Consider the following 19,424-nt stretch of genomic DNA (forward strand, 5'->3'; position numbering starts at 1 on the left):
TCAGTGTTACTGGCTGTAACTAAATGTGACAGAATCTTGCCCACTGGGTATTTAGCAGAAGTGATATTTTAGCTGCTCAACCAGCTTTTATTTAAAATGAGTGAGAGACAGGAAAAGATCAACACTGGGTAGCTACAGGATGCATATACATCAGGGTAACCTGACTTAAGGACTAGCACAATTATCTTCCTCCTAAGAACATGAAAACCTCTCCACTGGAGAGCAACCTCGCTGACACAGCGCAGACTGTGAGTCTGTGTATTTGAGCAGCTCTCTCCATCTCTGCCGCCATCTGCTCCTGTCCTCAGTTCACCCTCTTTAACGTACTGGCCCAGCTGCTCCTGTGGCCGTGTTCACTAACTGAGCCGCTCACTAACCGATCTGGCTGAGAAGTAACCACAGGACAGACAGCACAAACAGATGCCAGCGCAACGCACGGCGGCAGAGCAAAACGGCGGGCAGCAAGTGCAGCGATGGGGAACATGCCCCTGACAGCAGCTGAAGCGACACTGCTCCTGCAGGCAAAGACACAGGCTCACCTGGCATTTCACAGCAAGCTTAAATCAAATTAAAAATGCAGGTGGCCACCTCTTCATATTGCCCAGTAGTCCCTAGTTGGGACTAGTAGATGTCCCAACTGGATAAAGATGATGAACCAGTCTAGTGCTTTCTTTGCAAGGTTCCCTGCAGTCCCTGCATCTGGGTTTGATGCTTGCTGTATCCTTCCACGAGCTGTCAGTCACCAGCCCAGCAGAAAGCCACCACAGGCACCCTTCTTCTGAATCCTAAATAGGTCAGATTAGCAAACTGAATCAGCCAAGAGAGGAGTGCCAGAGCTGACCAAGCTGTCAGAGGTGGATATCAGAGGAAGAGGAGCAAGGCTTTTCATTTTCAGCAGCAACGAGCTGTTAGATGGATCATTTTCTTGAAACCTCAGATCAAACACCTAGGTTGGCTTGCTTGCAGGTGAGCGACAAAGCCAGTCTTAAATTACTGTGTCCACACTGCACTCGTTCTTGAAGCTCCAGGAAGAGGCAGGATCCTTAAGGCCAAGTGGGCCGTCAGCTCCCTCCTTGCTCAGCCCACCCTTACAGAGCCCTTGTGTCCTCTGATCACCTGGTGGGAAACAGTCACGGCAACGGTAGGATACTCCAAAAAAAAAATAAATAAATAAATAAATAAAACAGCGGGGAAACTGCTCCAGGTGGTGAAACTTCTTATTTTGTGGCGACCGTTTAAACGTTAGCGGTGACGAGCCACCGCTGCCGAAGCCCGAAACACGGGCAAGGGGCTTCCCAGCTGCGGAGAGCAGCGGGGGGCCGGCGACGCCCGTGGGGGCAGCCTGCTCCCTGCGCATCCCCCCGCGGCGTGGGGGGCCAGGCCAGCCCCACTCCGGGCTCCCCGCGGCCTCTCCCGGCCCCGCGGCTTTCGGGGGCGGCCGGGGCCGCGCAGTGGCGGCGCGCACCTGCACTGCGCCGCGCCGGGCAGGGCGGGCCGCGGCTGCCGCCCCCGCCTCCCCGCCCGCCTCAGTACGGCCAGCCCGGGCGGGCTATAAGAGGCGGCGACGGGGCTGGGCAGCCGATGCTGGCGGCGAGAGGCACGGGCGGCGGCGGCGGCGGCGGCGGGACAGCCCTGCGCCTGGCGCCGCGGCCCGCCGCCATGAAGCCGCCTGAGGCGCCGCGGGCGGCGGGGGAAGGTGGGTGCGCGCCGCCCGGCCGCGGGGGGGCGCCGCGGGGCGGCAGGGCGGGAGCGGCGCGGCGGCGGCGGGGCGCGGCGCTGAGCGGGCGGCGCTGAGCGGGCTGCGCGGTGCCCGGCAGCCCTGCTGGAGGACGGCGGGGAGCTGGCGGAGGCGCTGGGGGAGTTCGACGCCGTCCTGCAGGACTTCTCGTGCCCGCCCGGCCGGCGCCGCTTCCACTACGGCGAGCACCTGGAGCGCATGAAGCGGCGGAGCAGCGCCAGCGTCAGCGACGGCAGCGGCCTCAGCGACTCCGAGAGTGAGTGCGGGGGCGCGGGCGCGTGTGTGGAGCGGGCTCAGCTCAGCCCCGAGGGGGTTTATGTTTCTCTTCTGGATTCTCCGGGTTGGAGAGAAAACGGGGAGGGAAAAGCAGAGTCTTGTTACACCGCAGACCCACTCCTTACCTCTGATTTCCTTACAGGAGGTAAGGTGGTGTAAGGAAGGTGAAAATACCAGCTGGCTGGTAAAATACTGAGGTATCCTGTGTAGGTTTTTTTAAGATTTCTTTTTCTTAGACAGGGGACCCTCAGGTTTGCTATGTTTTGCTAGCCTAAATATCAGTTGAATGAGAGTGAACTGTGAAGTGCTTTAAAGAACTGACTGGAACTAAATCAACTGTTGATTTTAATTGGTGGAGGTGTCTTTGCTGCTTGGAGGTTGTCATTTTAAAAATAACTTACATCAGTATATGCTATGTGTATATATAAACAGTGCACTTGGAGCAAGAGAAGTAGGTAGCTGATATCAAGACAGCTTTGGACAAGAGATGTAAAATGATTTGATTTTTTGATCAAGTACTCTTTTAAACCCCTCTTATTCTTGCTAGATGGTGAGAGAATGTTTTTCCTATTGCAAAAAGTGAGGCTGAAAACTGCAGTCCTCCTTGGAAGCAATGGGGTAAATGGCTGCTTTGACAGAACTTCAGAAAACCGACTGAACCCAAATCCGAGTCTCTAAACTAAAAGCTTTCTATATAGGGGGCTTTACAAAACTTACACTTCCTGAGCTTGTTACTTATGGTAAGTTTGCACCTTTAATTTCTGATGTGCCTCTGTTTATCAGTTTGGTGACTTTCTGTGCAATTTTCTGACGTAACACTTAAAACATAAGGAACATGGTCTTATTAGTGGATAAGCTGTCCCTGTTGCTTCTCCCTAGTACTAGAGCACTTTATAACATCATCATCATTAAGGGTAGGATTCATCTCGCTTAGTGTTACCAGCCCCAAACTCTGACATTTAGCCTGACCACCACTTTGGTTTTTTGCTGTAGTCTGCAGACATATAGATGCCTCCTGAGGCTGATGCATTTCTTCCTCAGAGTGGATGAATCACTCTTTGCAAGTTGTTCTCCCAGTGGAGGGAGGTCTGAAAAATGAATACCTGATTTAGATTACACGCTAACCTTTCTGGTGGCTGGAAGTATGTAAGATGATGCCTTCCTTTACTGACTCAAGCTGATGAATTGTGAGCAGTCTGTAAAATCTATCATTAACCACAAATGCAGAGCCCTAGTGTTACTGTTTTGTGTAGTCTTCAGTATTTTAATTAACCTCGAGTCTACTCTTACCAAAAGCAGATAACTTCAGGATTCTGTATGCAGAGAAACGTTCTACTGTTGGCAAAACGCGAGAAAACAAAACAGCATCAAGGATTCATTCCTCTTGTGTGGTTAAAGCCTATCTGTAGTCATTAGCGTATGTGCTGTGGTTCAAGAAAACTTAATCTTGAATGGTACTTAAAGTTGCTCTTTTAGAACTGACAGAGGGAGGGTCTTTTGAGGAAAAAGATGTTCCCTTACAGAGCAGAAGGCTTATTAAGGAAACAGCATGCTCGTGCAAAATGGCAGATGAACTCTTCAGGAAGACCCGGAAAACAAAAATCTGCCACATTTGAACTGATTTAGACTGAAAACATTAGTAGAGGTAGACAGGATTTAAAGGCTTTGAGTGAAGTCTTCAAAGGCCACGTATTAAGAGCTTGCCAAACTTCCAGACCCCAACCTATGTTGAGGTTCCTTGTTTAATGATGTGTAATGTGAAGAGTGGTTCTGATGAAGAAATTGCTTGTCTTCTGGACACTGGCATAAACTGGACCAAGAGATGCAGTAAAAGTGGTCTATTGGAATCCAACTGTGCCAAGTATATGAGAATATGACTGAGGTAAAGGAAATAAGAAAATCAGGTTAGCTAATTTTCTATGAAATAAATTGACTTAGGCTAGTTTAAACTCTAACATAAAAAATCTGAAGTCAGAATGAGCTTCTAGTACTGTCAGTTTTATTTTAGGTGAATAAACGTCTATTTCCCTGAATATTGTTACTAGAAACTTTACCCTTTTCTCAGAAAAAAATCAGCAAAATCCTTCTCCCAGAGACATCATTCAGTGCAGAAAGCTTCTTAATTTGGAATTATAGTAGGACTGGAGAGGAGTTGCAGACTCTTATGAAGAGGTTCTTTTATAAAACAAGCTGAAATGTCTGCTATGCTCACCATGTCTAGTCTAAGAATAGAAACAGGGAGTTCTCTACTTGTCTAGGCACCCTCTATTCAAACTAAAGTTTTTCTTTCTTCGGGTCTACCTTTCCTTGGTCTGTCTTTTGAAGGTATACTGCTGAATTTGTGACCTTTCTGTTCCCATAGAAACACTTAGATTAAACATCACCACAGGATCAAAGAGAGGCTGAGAGAGCAAGCTGTTGAAGCACAAATCCATAGCAGCAGAAGAAATTCCAACACAATTGTCTGCAAACAGTTGGAATTATACTCTTGATCACAAAGACTCTTTCGATCTTTACAAACTCCTGCTATCTAGCGGTACAGGTGATTCCAGCTGTGCTTTATGTATTTACAGAACAGTTTAGACTTTCATATTTTAGTACTATCTTTTCTTGTTGGCAGAGTAATCTAATCCTCCTAACTGGTGCGGAGTGACTGAAGGTCAAGCATTTCTATTGTTCCACCTCTCCTGCGGTGATATATTTGAGTCTAGCATCGGATTGTAAGATTGGGCAGTAACATCTTAAACTGTTGCAATCATTTGTTTCAGGTCACATGAACCAGTTTTAAATTTAACTTTCTCTAAAAACTACTAACACTAGCTGTATCTGAACAATGCTGTTTTGTAGTAGGGTAAAGAAAGCCTTTCTTCTCCTCAGGCTTGTACAATGAGGATGAGGCAATTTAAATTAGAAAATAGTATTTACAAAAGATCTTTATCGATATAGTTAATCCTTTAAATATTGCTTTTACCTTAAAAGCTCCTCTTGAGGGAGCTAGCTCCAAAAGTACTAATTGAAATTCTTACTACTCATTTCAGCCTCTTAGGGCAAAAAGAAATAGAATTCAAAGATACTACTTTGGAAAACAAGCACAATAATACTTTGTTCTCTTGCACCTTGTCTGATTATTTGGACTAAATGATCTTTGACCAAGGTCTGTCTTGGCTGTGGCTAAGTATTGTACCTAACACACTGGACTGTAGCCCTTACAATAATAATAATGCTAGCGTGTGCAGATAGATGATCTTAGTACTTGGCCCACAAGTGTTGTATTAAACACAACAGTTGATCGGATCAGTGCTGGAAATCGTGATGCATAGGTAATTTACTTCAACAGACTGAGTTGTTGAACTATCAGAATGAATGCTAATTATGTTTCAACTTTGATGCGTTCAACAGAATCAAAGTATAACAGCTTCATACTTTAGAAGTATTATGCTGAAACAAGTTAAGCAAGGCTTTTATAAGGCTTTGCTATCTATGGCATATGTTGGATGTGATAGTGTAAGAGTGCTGTATTGTCAAATGCCTTTAGTGCAGATAAAGATGTATTAAAAAAACCTGGATTTTTACAGATACTGTTTGCTGCTTGTGTTTTTGGAATAAGCTTGCAGAGAAATGCAACCTTGCATATATAAATTGCATGCCCAGTCAATGCACTTTGCCAGTATAGCATGTAGCATGGCACAAAAGTCTTTCAAGTTTAGACCTGGAAGAACAAATAGAAAGTTAGACTAAATGAAAGGTTGAGAAGGGAAATGCTTTAGCCTTTTTGTGCCAAAGCTATAATAACACCAAAAAGCTGAACCATAATCTGTTGTGCTCTCAGCAGTGTTTTACACTTTTAGCTACTGGTGCATTTTCTTAACACAGGTTCAACTTCTAGTCTCTGTATCAAAGGCATTGGAAAATACATGCATCAGTTCAGTTCTTGCACTGATACAGCTTGCAGTGTATCCTCATAGTAACTTTGAGGAATGTGTAAATGCTTTAAGACATATGTGTCCTGGCTTTAACACATCAAAAAACCCTCAGTAGCTCTAGAATTCTCTTAATGCTATAATTTCAAGACTAAGTAGGTACCAAAACCTAAGGGACTGAATTGCTTCCCATTAACACCCGATGCCTGGTGTAATACAAGTAGTCATGGCTACATGCCATGGAAGTGTGTGTGTGGCTATGCTAATGCCTCCGCTGTCTGAAGATGACACATCGGGCACTGTTCATACTGCTGCAGTCATCCTGAAAAGTCAGTATTCATTTGTAGTCTTGCAATACATAAGTGTGGAAAAGATGCAGAAAAAGACAATGTGAATGATTGAAGATATAAAATGGTTTCCAAATGACTTAACAGGCCAGGACTGTCAGCCTAGAAAAGAGATGACTTCAGTGGGGACAATCTAGTCTTCCAAAACATCCGAAGTAGCATTAGGAAAAAGAAGTAGGAAGGACAGTTTACTCTTTCTCCCAGTATGAGAACATCAAATTAAACTAGCAGATTTCAAAACAAAATTTTTTTTTCATGTTATATAATTCAACTGTAAAATATATTGCCTAAATGATTTGTGGTAAGTTTACATTGTTAAAGCAACTATATAGTCATGGAAAAATTCATCAGGGACTACTGAATGGTAAGATGGTACTGCTGCCTTTACAAGTATGTTGATCTGTGTATTGCTAGGAACTGTTAGATTGTGTCTGGCAACTATCAGTATGTTCTGCACCACTCTTAAACTATTCTATAGGCATCTGCTATGAATCACTGTCAGAGAGCACTGAGTAGATGGATCTTTGATCTTAACAGTAAGTCTCAATTTTATATCGTGAAGAACACTTTAAAAAGTGAATTGTTGCCTCAAATTTCTAATGACCTGTCTCCAACAAGAAAGCAATAGAATATAATGAAAACATGAAAGAAGGCTTGTATGGAGAAATAATGTTTTATGAAATCTAAAGAATAGTATGTCTTAGGAAATAAGCCGATACATTCAAGGGGAGGAAAACCCAGAGGTTTCAGGTACATAGGTTGCTTTCCGGGTATTTCAATTGAAGAAAAAGATGTGCTTGCCTTTTTTTAAGATTTCCTGTTCTTGCACCTCCAGAATACCTGTTTACCTCCCTTATGCTTTATAAAAGGAAGAAGTATTAAAGGGGAAGACTGGGATTAGAAACACTACCTTTCAAGTAGTGTGATGGGGGAGCGGTATGATAAGTTTTGCATATAATGAAAAAGCATGTTTGTATGTCTGAATTTCAAGCTTCCTAGATCACTTCCTTGTAACTAGTAGTTATGTGATTTGCAATCTCTTAGATTATTAAGTCCAGAAATTTAGATAGGGAAAAGGTGTAGTTCTTGTGTCAGTATTGGAACAAATGGTTGATAACTAGGCAGAAGACTATAAACAGTGCGGGAAAGTGTAAGCATGATTATGATCAAAATAAAAGCTATTCTTGAGGGCTGTCACATTGTGAAATGAGCTCTTTATACCATAAACACTTCTCTTTACAGATACAATTAGAAATTCCTGATTTCTTTTTTTTAATAGGCTATGGGAATGAGTTGTGCAGTCTATTCATTAAGTGTTGAACTGTTTATGATGAATTAATGATTGGTAGAGACATTTTAATGGAATTTTAAGGCTACTTTTTGAAAAGCTTGAGAGATGCAATTTCTCTAAAACTTTCCTCACTGAAAATTGCAGAAAATTGTACTGACTCCAATAGGAGCAAAGTTAGCCATGAGTGCTTCTTAAAAACTATATCCTGATCAACTATGGTATTAGAAAGAACATAATATTAAAGTCAGATGGCTGGACTTTTCCATTGCCTGCTTTAAAAGGGAAAGTCTGAGGCTTTCTTCCTTCAGTTAATTACCATCCAGAACCTTTCAATTGTTTATTTCATGGAAACATTCTATATTTACATGGTATTGCAGTGTTTTTTTGTGGTTTAACTGTATACTAGAACAGCAAAGGTCAGTACTAACAGCAGATTACTTTGCCAAAGTAAAATATATCCATATTTGTTGTAAACCTCTAATTTTGCAGCTGTTGCTTTAGCCTAACTCATGTAGATCAAGTTAGTAACCTAATTCAGATTTCTTTTTAAGGATTTGTTTAAAGAGACAGTATTTTTTAAGCAACTGTAAATCATAGTTTGATTTTGCTACCTGTGTGTATATACCAACTTCAGAGCTACAAAATAAGTAATGAATGCTAAACTCACATTACAGTGGAAAAGAAAGGGTTGGATGAGGATGGATAGTAGTGATGAGATCCTTGGCATCAGCCTTTAGTTGTTAGACTGGAGAGGATGTTGGATTTGTGTGACAATGGAAATCTTCCAAGGCCCTTTTCTGAAGGAGAACAAGCAAATCTTGGCTGTTGCAGCTGGTAGAGGGCAAGGACTGAGGTATCCTTCTCCCAGAGCTTTCTGCCCTACAGCCATATTTTGTGAAAGCTCGTTTTTGTGCAGTGGAAATCAGAAGTATTGTTTTTAAAATTGTATGTTTTCAGTAGTTTCTTTTTTATTGGACTATGTATCTCGCTTTAAAAACAAATGTGGCTTTAAATTAAAGTTGGCCAATAAGCTGATTTTAGGAAGAAGTATGTTATCTCTAACTGTTGCTTTCAGTCCATTCATGTACTGGAGTTCATATTGCATTGTACAGTGCTGATAAGAACTATCATTGCAGAGCACTTAGGTTTTTCTTCTTTTTGCCTCCATTACATTTTTTTAATGCTTTTCAGGAGCTACTTTTCAGGGGTGAGGACAATGCTGAATGTTATCTGTTCACTTAAAGGTGATATAAGTGTCACAGCTATTGTATTGATTGTACAGCAAGTCAGACTTTTCAGCCCTTAATTTAGCTGAATACAGTATCATAACCATATTCAGACCTAACTGGGCAGATTGTGTAGCATCAGGAAAGATGTTGTTAATTAATGGTATTGGACATGTAGGCATTTTTGTTCTTAACTAGACACTGATTTTTGCTGTTATTGCCGTCACAGTGGCAAACTGCAATTTAGACTATATGATAACGATGCTTTGGGGAAACTGTCTCTCTCCTAGAGCTCTTTAGCTTTTTTAATAACTTTTGAAAACTTCAGTTTACCAAAATTTCCAATAATATTGTATATTAGGCAAGCCATGCCAGACCCAATTTAGTGGATATGGGATAACTTCTGTTTCTGTAACTTGTTCCTGATTGATGCTGACTGTGGGGGAAAGCTGACACTTTCCTTACTAGGGGGTAAGGATTGGTCCTAGGATGGCTTGCTTTTTAACATAGGTGCTTTTCCTTCAAATGATAGATGATTGATTAGTCCTTCTGGCTGTGAAGTCTGAATTTGAGTTGTACAAAGTCTGTACAGGAAACATCCCATTTCTGTTTAAGGCTATTTTCAGATTTGCAGTTGGTATTAATTACGGGTATTCTGAACTGTAATGCAACTTTTTCCTGCAGGTGCGGATTCACTCTGCAGAAATAGTTTCAGCTTCAGTGATGAAAAGCTGAATTCTCCAACTGCATCTACTCCAAGTCTACCATCTCCATCAGTTACGCCATGTAAAGGTAAACTTCTTTGTTTACGTTTTTTCCTAATTCTCAACTGTATAGTCTTCTGGTGAGCACATGACTTGGCTCTTTTTATGGTAACAAAGCTACAGATTACTATTAAGCATGCTACAGGTGCAAGTGCTATTACTGTTTATGATCAGCACAACACACATTGCACCCATACTTCACAAGTGGCCTGGCAACCTTTTGACTTCGAACTACCAAGTTAAAGAGAATTACTGGTTTTGGCTGATCTAAAATTGTGGTGCTACTTAAGAGAACTAACTTAAGAGATGAAGTAGCATAGGAGTCCCATCTATGTATAAAAACTCTTAGCTTGAATGCAGGGGCACAGTAAGTGATTCCTCAGAAGCCATATGCTTCCATTCTGATTAACATAAGTACTCAGATGCATGTAGAACTTGCACTGCTGGTAATTGTATATGTAGTAATTTCCTTTTGTAGCTATACTGTTTCAGAAAGGATTTGTCTTGCAGCTGGTCCAACTCCAAGGGAGTTTTTCACTAAGGTAGCTTAGATTAACTCTGGAGCAGACACATCAATAAATGGAACAGACATACTTACGTATTACATACAGCTTTCATTATAACAGTCTTATTTAGGCTCAAGAAGTCTTCATGCTTTCATTGGTCTTGTCTGCATTGACTAGTCACAAGTAATCAGTAAAGTGGGTTTTAACTGATGAGCATGGTATTAGGAAAAATGAAATTAAACTGGCAGGAAGTACTTGGAAAGGAATTGTACTAAAGATCAAGTTACTGTTCCTGATGAGATGGTAGAAATGGACTTGGAATCAGCTTGGAATATATCATAGAAATGAGATAAGGAAGTCACTTGAAGTAAAAACTATATTGAATGGAATGGGTTGCCTTCATAGGAGTGAAAATTTGGATAGAAGTTTGGATCCAGACTTGCACTGTATGGACCACAATCAAGGACGTGATGTCAAAGCAAACTACTGAATCGCATGATAGAGGTTTAGATTTAGGCAGAACCAGGAGCTGGCTAGGTGGGATATGTTTAGGGCTGTGAATGCGATATTTGAGATGCATACTTTTGTATAAAACAATAAGGAAGAATCCCATAGTAGCAAGGACATGGTTTAGTTGACCTGTTTTTTACCTTCCCACATCAACTTCTGCTTTAAGGAAACTAAGAAAGCAAGTAGTTTGCTTTGCTTTTATCAATTGAATAATTGTAAAAACCAAAATTTTAAATTGGTCTTTCCCATCTAAGAATGCATTTGGACATTTTTGGCAACCCTTTTGAGGGAAAGGTCAGGAAGACTCTTCAGAAAGTATAGAGCATATTTGATACAACTGAAAATTATTTGGGGAATTGTATAGGTCCATGGGGCTCTCTTGGCTTGAAATGTCACATTTTAGCTGTGCTAACTGTCTTAATTTGCAGCAAAACTTGGAGATACAAAAGAATTGGAAGACTTTATTGCTGATCTTGACAGGACACTAGCAAGTAAGTAGATTTTGTTAGTAGACTGCATCTTGTTTGGTGCTTTCAAAGAGTGATAAAAGTCAATGTATTGGAAATAAAGCAGAGTAACAATTTTTTATTATAAAGTGGCTACATTTAATTTGCTTGTGCTATAGATTACTATGGAGGTAAGAAAAAATAGGCTAAACTCAGGTCTCTGCCTGAATGCTGAAGGTTTTTCTTCAGACAGGTTTTTCTTTTCCTGCTCAGTGTAATTTTGTGCTATATCAATGTTCTCACTTATCAAATTCCCTTATGCCAGGAACATCTTTTCCCTTTTCTTAACTCATTCAAATTAACAGTTATGTTTATGTGGACTAACCTGAAATTGTTACACAAATGTTTCAGAAAATATAATGAACAGTCTCTACTGAGTTGTTCTAAGCAAGCTCAGAGTTAGTGGGAGCAGTGGAGTTATTCCTGCTGTTCCTGTGTCCCTGCACAACGCATGCAGTTTGGCATGTGCGATAGAAGATAGACCCATGAACCTCTGTTGCCATCTCTGAGGCAGCTGCAATTCACCTCTCCTTGCCAGTGCATAGATTGACTAAATGCATCATTTTCTGGACTATTCAAAAGTGCTAAGAAGTGGGTTCATGGTTATAAAGCTAAATAACTGGAGCAGTAGCCAGTGAGGGATACCAATCTGAAGTTTTAATAATACTATGCTTTAAGCTTTATGAAATGGTTAAGGAGAAGATAATCTGTATCTGTCTTGGACTAGATTAAGCATGATTTTAATTTTTAATCTCTGCTAGAAATGAGTTTAGACCTCTTATTTTCTGTTACTGTCTGGGAGTTACGATTTCCAAATACCATGTTGGGCTTTTTGTTATAGACTTAAAATCTGCTCCCCTCTGTGTACTCTACCTATTTTTCTCTGCCTCTTCCTGTGGTGATTGTTTGAGATGTGCTCCTGGTTTTTGTGTAGCTCTGCAATCTTGTTCCATACAAAACAAATTACAGGATTAGACCTAAGTGGCAGCATGGACAAAAGTATGAATTCAGAGCATCTTATACCATTAGATATTTTCCCTTTCCTGTAATTATTGAAGCCTTGGCCGTCTGCCTTGAATTAAATTCAAGGCAGCTGTGCTTATGATTTTTCCTACTTCTGTCATCTTACTCATATCTTAATCCTAGTTTCACTTCCCTTATTTAAAATACATTTCTAGTCTCCTGACTTCTGTTACGGATGCGTGCTTGAACTAATTGTCCTTACCACTGAAATTTACTTCGATTTTTTTTTTCTTCTGAAAAATCTCGAATTTGAAGATTTGTCTGTGTAGAAAGACAAAACTTCCTCACAGTCTCAAATATTTGTGTTACTGTATCTTGCACAGCTATGTTGCAGGTGATTTTAATTGACTGCGTACTGTATATTGATTTCATTGTCCCCCTGCCAGGCAGATTGAAGGTGAGGCCATGGATTTCTACCTGCTGTGGTGTTTTTCCCCAACTAAGCAAATGCTCTGGTTATTTCAACTGTTTCATTTACAGTGTTCCTTGCTCTGTGGTGACATGCTAATTCTATCATGCATTGGAGTTCTAGGGAAAGTCCAATTTCCATCTGATATTTTTATTACACTATTGAGGAGTTCTGTTTATGTGCTTGAGGTTATGCAAAAGTTTTATATAGGTGCCTTTTGCCTAGTGTACTTGTTAAAACAGAAATTGCCTTAATTTTACACAATATAACCTCCTATCTCATGTTTAAAAAATGCAGAGTCTTGCCCTATATCATACTATGCTTAGCTTTCTAGACTGTGTGATATCTAGTATGTCAGCAACATGTGATCCTATTAAATATAGAACTGATCTTGCTTTGTATTTACAGGTATGTGAAACAGGAAATTTGGGGATTGTCCTGCCTATGAGTATCCTTTGAAGAATAAGTGACATCAATCACTGAGAACTGCTGACACTGTCTGATAACTTTGCTACCCAAGCTATTTACCTTCTGAACATAACTTTGTCATCTCCTATAAGTATTTAACAGGCAGCATGGGTTTTGTTACTCTGCAGCAGGTGGAATCAGATAACTTAAATGTTACTGATATATTTTTTTGCTTTAAAATATAGCTTAAATTTTAATTTAAAGTTGCTTTTATGAAAAAAAATTTGTAATTTTATATAGTTGAGAACTTTTACTGCCTCTTCCATTATAATATATTTTTGTATACAAATAAAGCCTGAACTGGAATCCAGATGTCTGAAAATTTCTTATGAATATAACTGCAAAAAATGATTAAAACCTGTTTAAGAGCTTAATTTGTAAAGTATTTGATAAGGATGTATTTCCTAGTAGCAAAATATAGTATGCTGGCTTCATATAGAACTTCACATTTTTCTCTTCAAATTGCTTAAATAAGAATTTCTTCACTATGTAAAATGAATATGATCAGTAATATAATAAAGCAAATCAAATGGTCATTTCACTTGCATTATAGTAAATCTGAAATAACACTTAGTACAGTTGAGATTTGAAGAGTAACACCTAGTTCAAACTCTATTTAAAGGGTGTTTTTTGCAAGCATCAGTGTTGGAAACTTGAGTATTAACATATGATTTTTGTACTAGGTGTTAACTGGCAAGTTAGGCATCTAAGCTGAAAGGTTTAAAGATACGGAGTTACAGCAACAAGAAATACTTGAATAGCTGGGTATTTCCGATGCCAGACCTGAGTCCAGAATTGGCCAGACACTCCTTTTCAAACAAGCAGGGACATCAATGTTCTAATCAGTGGTAGATGAACCTGCAATTTTAAAGGAATATAATTCATCCCATATGTATTAAGCACTGGAGATGTCATCATGTGAGCTCCTCCAGCTGCTGCAGACATTACACTGAGTGCTGGCTGACCTACTCATGTGGTTGCTCCCTAATCTGTTCAGGCAAAGTGAGCTGGGCTTGTTAAAACTGCAGCTCTGTCTGTGACCAAGCCAGGCTAGCGAGCAGTTATGTGAGTGGTTCAGATATTGTGCCCCCTTTGATCTGTTGTCATCTCTGCTGAGTGCAGCCATGTCTGGAGAAGGATATATGTCTGGGCCCTTGGCATGGCTACCTACTGGTTGCTTGAGAGGATGTATATAGACCTGTGTCTTCTGCAGTTCGGGTGAAAGTAGTCTGTCTCTTTTGCTAACAAGAACTCCACAGGGTTGATATGAACTGATCTGTTAACTTTGTTTTCTAAAAATAGATGAAGAATTTGGATCTTGCTAAATGCAATCTAAACTTTCAGTTTTCTACATTGGTAAGAAAACTGAACACTGGTAACTGGGTACATTTGAATGTCTCTAAAACCACTTTTAGGAGTGTGTGGGGTTCCCCCACCACCACCATGACCCTTCTTTCAGCCAAGAGTTCAATGTTATGTTGGTGGCTGCTTGCTGAGGAGGCAATTTCTCTAGGTTTTCTACAGCAGCTTCAGGTGATAAATTGTCCCTGTCTGTGTCCATTAGAATAGAGATAGTCTGCAACAGAAAGTTAACTCATTCTAGGAAAATTGAAATGGCAGATGAGTAGAGCTGCAGAAAGCTGGTGATATAATTAAGCATGGAGATTTAGGGGAGAAAGGGTCCTTCCTTCTCTGAAGGAATTGCAAAGTCTGTGTGGAAGGAAGGTGGAATGCTTCATTTCTAAGATAGCAATGTGCTTCTGTGTTCTGCAGGATCTTCACACCCTTACTCAGAGGCTCCTGCACAATAGGATAATCCCTTTGAGCAGCAAGGTAGGCTTGCTTCGGCAAAGTCAGAGCACTGTGGAAATTTAATACTATAAACACACAGGAGCAATTTCTCCTTTTGGATGCCTTAGTAGAACTGAGAGAAGCTGGCCCTTCTTGTTCCCATATGTAAAGAGATGGGCTATAACACAAAGCCTGTGAAGGGAATTCCCTTGGCTGGTGTAGAACTTCCCATTATATGGGAAGAGACACTGCTTTTTAGCAGGTACTGAGGGAAGGCAAACAAGGGAATACCTGAAAGACAAGCTCATTGGTTTTTCTATTTTTGGTAAGAAATATCGCTAGCTGTTTGCACAGGGTGTATTTTTAAAGATAATTGAAGAATAGCAGCAGAAGTTTGGCTGTAATGATGAAAGATGGAGTGGTTGTGAATGACGGATGTTAATGTCCTGAAGGTAGAAAAATTGAACTAAGTGACTTTTAAGTAAGCTAAATGTTTTAGAAGAGACTACTTCAAATTGCTGCTAGGGAGGCTGGATGCACAGCTGCTTTTTCCTGTCTGTGCAGATGTGCAGGGCATGAGTTTTCCACTTCCTCACTATACTTTCAGTTGCTGCCTGATACAGTTGAAGGCTCTGGACCTATAATGAATATTCAGAGTTGGACATCTCCCTTTAGTGTGATATTACTGAATTAATATAGTACTTCAAGACTGGGTGTCTAGAAGAACAAAGTACTGCCATTCTGAAGACTCTTTTCCTTCATAACTAAAGATTTAAAACATGTTCCTCATTTCCTGTGATGTGAAGTCAATTATAGAGTTAAGAGTCAAGTCACCACTTACCTGTTTTTTTTTTTTTTTTTAATCTTATGCATAAAAAGGTGGAGACTTCTCATTGCTTGTGCAGCAGTTCTGGAAATCAGTGACTACAAATTTGGGAGTGTATTCTAGTAAGTTGTTGATCTAATTCCCTTCTGTTTGTTTTGCTCAATTTTGAATGTCTTACTGTGTCAGAATGAAGGCACTAATGTAGATCTCATTTCACCAGAGTACATCTGTGACTTAAGCTCATGATCTAATTACTCTACGTACGGCACTGGAAAATGCATTGTTGAGAAAAAACTCGTGATGTTTTATCCCCAAGTGAGTACTGCTGGAAGCTGTGCTATCCTTATGGACCAGCCTAGTTTTCTAATTCTTGTTTTGACCTCCCTCTTATGCTGTGATGCCAGGTTTGGACTTGAAGATAGTTATTTAGCCCTATTGTGCCAATATGCAACTCTTCTAGAAATGGAAATGAGGAGCTTACACTAAGCAGATATATTGCCACAGCTTAATGTGTAAGGTGAGGTGCAACAATTCTTTGCATGTATGCTCTTTACCTACTGCAAACTCAAGGTTAAATGGTTTAGTTTAAACTGCTATCGCTGCGGCTTGAGCTAATGTGTCTTATCTTGGGTTTGCTATTGATTGTGTGCGTCCTCAGCACGGTCACCAAGGCTCAGCTGATATGTGGTAACTCATTAAGCCTGGTAATGTGCTCATAATGAGCCCTTTATAGTGGGGAGAGGAGAAAAGAGCCAAAAGAGGACTTTTTTCCTGGCTGTACAAGTGCCTTCAGCTGCTATTGATGCACCTACAGCCGGGTGACTTCTTGGGAAGGAAGGGAAAAGTAATGCTGGCAGTGACTAGGTAAAAGGAAAAGCAGGCTCTTTCTTGTGAAGCTTGCTTGTAGGAGAAGGGCTCAGTTCTTGCTGGCTCCTAGACCCCTCTGTCCCAGTGCTTTCCCCTCCACCTCCATTGCTGATGCTTGCTTAGGAGTACGCACTAGATGTGGAATTGATTTCTGTCAGGGTTGCCTGATATGAAGCATCGGAAAGGGGAAGAGAAATCATGTTTACAGCTCAGCAGCTTTGTTTAAGCCTTATTTTCAGAAGTGGATATTTGCAAAGAGAAAGCACATAGAGACTGCTTCTGCCTGCTACCGTGCCTACAACCAGAGATTTTCTAAGTTATTAATTGTTGCTTTTAGATCACTGTTCAGCTGCTTCAGGCTCTGTGAATTCCTCAGTGCCATGGGAAATGTTCCACTTAGCATATATCTCCATGGATGAACCATGACTTGTTAGCTTAGATGGACGCAGTTTACTGTCCAGGAGTTACTCATGCCCCACTGGAGCCTGTCTGTCTTATGTGAGATCTCTTTATTTGAAGGTGCCTGAATGTGCTAGACTTCACATCTGCTAGACTGTTGGAGAGACACAGCTTGCCATGTTTGGAAGCAAATTCAATATCATAAAGCCAATATAACTACAGCAGGTCTTGAACTAAATCCAGCTCTACATATTAACATTGCAAACTCCGTATTCTCAGTGGAGAAAAGTCCTGTTTTCTATGTTATTTTAATAGGGTTTTGTACATTACTGACTTCATTTCAGCTTGGCTAGCAGCTCTAGCTGTCTAAATAACTTTGCTATAACGTAAGATGGTACTGGCAGTTATTTATCATTGTATTACAGTATTAAAATGGATCTCTTCAAGGTTCTTTCTTCTTTCAAATTGAATACTTTAAGATGTTTTTGGGGATTAAACTAGGCCAGTCAGTACAAAGTGGTTTTTAGTGCTTTTGTTCCTTTTTGCTCTTTCAATTCTATGTTTTGGAAACTGAAATGTTCATCATTTCAGCTCTTAAAACTACAGACTAGAGGCCTACTCCTCCATTCCCAAAGGCATGCAGAGCTCACCAAATTCTGTGGGAGGCTTGGGCATGTTGAATTGGGCTGGAAGCTAGATGTGAATGTTCTCTTCTCCATAGCAAATGGCTGTAATACCGAATGTCTTCATTTGGTTCTGTTGTTATAATGTATTTCAGACCAGTATTTATAATTAAGAGCATTGCCCTTGTGTTGTCTCAAAAAAATAAAACCACCGTATTTTGATATATATGCAGTCTTGACTTTTCAAAAAAAATTAATCTTGCTAATAAATCAAATCAGGATCCATCCGACTTGACTTAAGCACTTGCGTAAAACTTTGTATCTGCTGCACTGGAACTGTAGAGTTACTGCTTACTGAGGGTATTAATGCTAAACTACAACAGAACTGCCAGTGCAGGAGAGGGTGGTACCGTACTGTGCCCACAGGTGGAAAAGCTGCACATCACATTGGTCGAGATGTATCACCCCAGCATTAGCAATTCAGCTTGCTTCAGCTCTGTGGTGGGGATTTGGAGCGTCTGGCACCATGGCCGTGTTGGGCATTTCTGTTAACTCAAGAGGATTGGAATTAAACTCTGACATGAAGTAGCTGTGTTGGTGGCTTAATTAATGCTCTGGAAAGCTGTAGAAGTGGGGAGGGTATCATCTTTCTTGTGCAACGTAAATATGAGTTTCTAGACACTTAATCTCAGAAGACTTTTTAAAAAGCATTAACTTAATATCCAGGTGAAATTTGAGTGGGCAATCACATTGTCCCCTTATTTTTCTCCATCTCTTTGAAAGATAGCAACAGTGCCATGAGGAGTGAAGTGATTCCCAAAATTATATAAAGCTTATTGCCATTCCCCCACAGTTCCTGGCAATGGGATTACACTAGGAGATGGCCGGCAGATATTTAGCACTTCGAGTTGTGACCTTACTGGCTTCTCTTGCAGCATTAAACACTGTTCTTAGCAATCTGTGTCTGTAGACTAGTTCTCAACATTGTGTATAGTTTTAGTAGCTTTATGCACTTGAAAAACTGATTTATGAATGGCAGCTTTATGTCCCTTTATCTATAGAGTTTATTAAATGAAATAAAATACACATTTTTCTAAGAAGACATACAGAGCACCTCAATTCTCAGACTCTAAATAGCATACCAGATAATGTATTATCTGGAAAGCTGGGTACAATGTGTTGCTAATATAAGCTTAATTTGTTACACTTCAGTAGCTACACATTAGTTATTTCAAAACTCTCTGGAATGCTATATTATATAGCATTTTTAAGCATGAGGGAATTTTTCTTAGGGAAATATACTCCATAGTTCTGGTGGATTTCTGTACCAGAAGATTACAGCTCTTTTCTTTGTTATCTTATTCTGAAATACCTACTTCTGTTACTTTTACTGACTGTTTAATAGGTTTCCTTTTTCAATGTTAAAGAAGTATAGTATTCACAGATGAAGACCAGCAAGTGAACGAAACATTAATTGTAGCTGCTGCAGATTGCATCCAACTCCATTCTATAGTTGTTTCCAAAGGATATTCTGCAGTTTCCTGATTTAATCCAGGCTTTCTAGTTGGAGAAGAATCAGCAGTGAAGGTGGTTATTGCACGTATTAACCAGTTCTTGTTAATAACCATTAAAAAATACTCCACAACATTTACGGTTTACCAATAAGAGCTGAGTGCTTTGCCTGGTAGCTCAAAGGTGCCCACCTAACGGCTGTTTTTTAGCAGGTGAGCAAAGCTGAGGTGAGCACTGCAGGGAAGAGCAGGCATCCCCTGACTATGCAAGCAGTGCTCTTTCTCTAATAAATACATAGAATCATAGAATCAGTAAGGTTGGAAGGGACCTCTGGAGATCATCTAGTCCAACCCCCCTGCTCAAGCAGGGTCACCTAGAGCACATTAGACAGGGCTGCATCCAGGTGGGTCTTGAAGATCTCC

General features: G+C 40.4%; 1 protein-coding gene across 1 annotated transcript; it reads left to right on the top strand.

Moving 5' to 3' along the window:
- The first annotated feature begins 1,581 nt into the window (after positions 1-1,581).
- On the top strand, positions 1,582-18,075 carry RGCC (regulator of cell cycle). The gene is made up of 5 exons (XM_062581414.1): positions 1,582-1,696; positions 1,818-1,994; positions 9,483-9,590; positions 11,007-11,069; positions 12,925-18,075. Exons 1-5 carry the CDS (start codon positions 1,582-1,584, stop codon positions 12,930-12,932), a joined length of 471 nt encoding a protein of 156 aa, XP_062437398.1. The 3' UTR covers positions 12,933-18,075.
- Positions 18,076-19,424: the final 1,349 nt, after the last annotated feature.

Source organism: Rhea pennata, chromosome 1 (assembly GCF_028389875.1).
Source record: "Rhea pennata isolate bPtePen1 chromosome 1, bPtePen1.pri, whole genome shotgun sequence".
Lineage (NCBI taxonomy): Eukaryota > Metazoa > Chordata > Aves > Rheiformes > Rheidae > Rhea > Rhea pennata.

What these genes read in the sequence shown, in the direction of transcription:
- RGCC (XM_062581414.1), top strand. Translation starts at nt 1,582, where the DNA reads ATGCTGGCGGCGAGAGGCACGGGCGGCGGCGGCGGCGGCGGCGGGACA. An exon ending in CGGCCTCAGCGACTCCGAGA is followed by an intron (nt 1,995 to 9,482) that starts GTGAGTGCGGGG and finishes TTTTTCCTGCAG; the next exon opens with GTGCGGATTCACTCTGCAGA. An exon ending in ATCAGTTACGCCATGTAAAG is followed by an intron (nt 9,591 to 11,006) that starts GTAAACTTCTTT and finishes CTTAATTTGCAG; the next exon opens with CAAAACTTGGAGATACAAAA.